General features: G+C 37.6%; 1 protein-coding gene across 1 annotated transcript in view; it reads right to left on the reverse strand.

Moving 5' to 3' along the window:
* LOC136795928 (cytochrome P450 6k1-like) overlaps positions 1–999 on the reverse strand; it is a 5,954-nt gene extending 4,955 nt beyond the window's left edge. The window contains exons 1-2 of the mRNA XM_067048093.1: positions 933–999; positions 230–475 (exon numbers count right to left, since the gene is read on the reverse strand). Coding sequence (XP_066904194.1) covers positions 230–475; positions 933–999 — 313 coding nt within the window. The remainder of the gene's footprint in view (positions 1–229; positions 476–932) is intronic.
* Between the last annotated feature and the right edge of the window lie 1,038 nt (positions 1,000–2,037).

The raw sequence follows: 2,037 nt of genomic DNA on the forward strand, positions 1-2,037 counted from the left end.
GAAGAGTTGTTCAGATGATAAAAAGAATAAAGAAATTGATAAAGAATATAAAATAAAGTCCTGAAAAGAAATACAATAAAGTGAAAATAAAGTTTTATTTTTAAACATTGTGGGTTTAATGAGGTCCTTAAGGACTTTTCCTAAATCATTTTGATTTGTATATTAGCAGGTTAATGGTCTATTAATTGAGGTAAGTCCATCTTAAAAAAAAAACTTTGATATTTCTTACCTACACAGACTCGCGGCCCTTCACCAAATCCTAAAAATGTGTACTTTGGTCTGGACTCTTTATTAATTTCTGAAAACCTCTCTGGATCAAATTTTTCAGGTTCAGGATAATATTCTGGATCATAATGAACGGCCAAAGAAGAAATAAAAATACTAGTTCCCTCAGAAACCTTCACATCTTCCATTACTATATCCTTAGTACATAAACGGGATATTATCGTCACAGGAGGATGCAACCTCAAAGTTTCTGCAAAAAGAAATACCAAAAGTCAATAAAACTTATCTGTATTCCATTTAGATTCCTCAAGGTGGAAAGAATGTAGGAGTGGCTGCTTATATTGTTTAAGATCATCTTGCCATAATAGTACAGGTGGCCTGATACATAAATCACCCCACAGGACATGCATCTGCAAATAATTTTAAAAATTTGTTTCTATCATTAATAACACGGAAAATCAATTCTGATAATTTTAAAATTCTTGCTTGTGTTTTTGCTGGTACTGGTACTGGTAATGATGGGAGGGGGGAATCCAGCAAGTGGGCCTATTGGTCTTCAATTCCAAGACAGACCAATGGAATGGCTCTTCTATATGACTATTATTCTTCTATATCGAACCTTTTTGACTTTCCAATGAAGTTTAAAATGGACGGCCTTGTTATCTAAGATTCTATCAGAGCCAAGCCTATATCTTAGTGACACATACCAGTCACAATCTGGTATATAACATAAGACAGTTTCCAGGGCTTGTCCACATAAAGGGCAGGTTTCATTAAGAATTACTCCACAAATCTTAAGATGTCTTTAAATTCTGCAATGACCTGTAAGAACTCCTATTAGTAATTGAAGTTCATTTCTGTTTAGGCTAAGCAGCCACTTAATTTAAGAAGTAGAGGATTTAGTTATTAGTATCTTGGCCTGTCTTAGCCCAACATTCTCTCCTCTCCTTGGCTGCTATCTTCCATGTCCAGTCAGTAATTTCTTTTCGCTGATGCCTTTTAGAAAAGCCTAGGAATGGTTCTGGTGCTGTAGGAGGGTACTCAGCCCTGTTTCTAGCAAGCTGGTTAGCTTTCTCATTGCCTGTGATTTCCTTATGTCCAGGAGCCCACACTAACTTAACCTTCTTTAAGCTTGTCAATGATTCTAATGCCTGTTTGCACTCTCTCACCAATGTAGAGGTGACTTCAAGTATCACAAGGGCTTGAAAGGCGGATCAACTGAAAAGTTAGTGATGCCTGCCCTTTTACAGCTAATAACTTCAGGACATGTAGCTACTCACAGAATGGAATATACTTCTGCTTAGAAAACAGTAGTTTACTTGTCCTGTGCGAAGCTTAGTTCTATGCCTAAGTCTTCTATATATACCCCAGCCCCCATTAGTCCAGTTGAATCCTTTTTTGGTCCATCAGTGAAACAGGACAGATAATCTCTTGGGGTTTCTACTGAACCCTGTACCCAATCCTCTATCTTTGGATATAGGTAACTAATTTTGGTGTCCAGAGCGGGTGTTTTATCTAGCTGTGGTAAATGGTATTGTAATATTGTTAACTCGCTTTTCACCACTTTAGCTATTGTCGCATGACCAATAGATTCTCCACTCTCTTTCCACAGTCTCTTTCATCATTAGATAAGGAAGTACCACTTCCCCTTTAATCAATAAGCGGTATTAAAGAAAGCATGACTTCCAATGCTCGAGTTGGTGTAGAGCGAAATGCACCAGTAATGCAATACTGGCCATCTTTTGGATCCTACTGACCACTCGCACATGGGAAGCCCAAAAGGAAGGAAGGAACAGTAGTTCTATGAGCCTT

This window comes from Halyomorpha halys, unplaced genomic scaffold, assembly GCF_000696795.3.
Source record: "Halyomorpha halys isolate HHAL.00 unplaced genomic scaffold, Hhal_1.1 Scaffold1340.1, whole genome shotgun sequence".
Taxonomy (NCBI): Eukaryota; Metazoa; Arthropoda; class Insecta; order Hemiptera; family Pentatomidae; genus Halyomorpha; species Halyomorpha halys.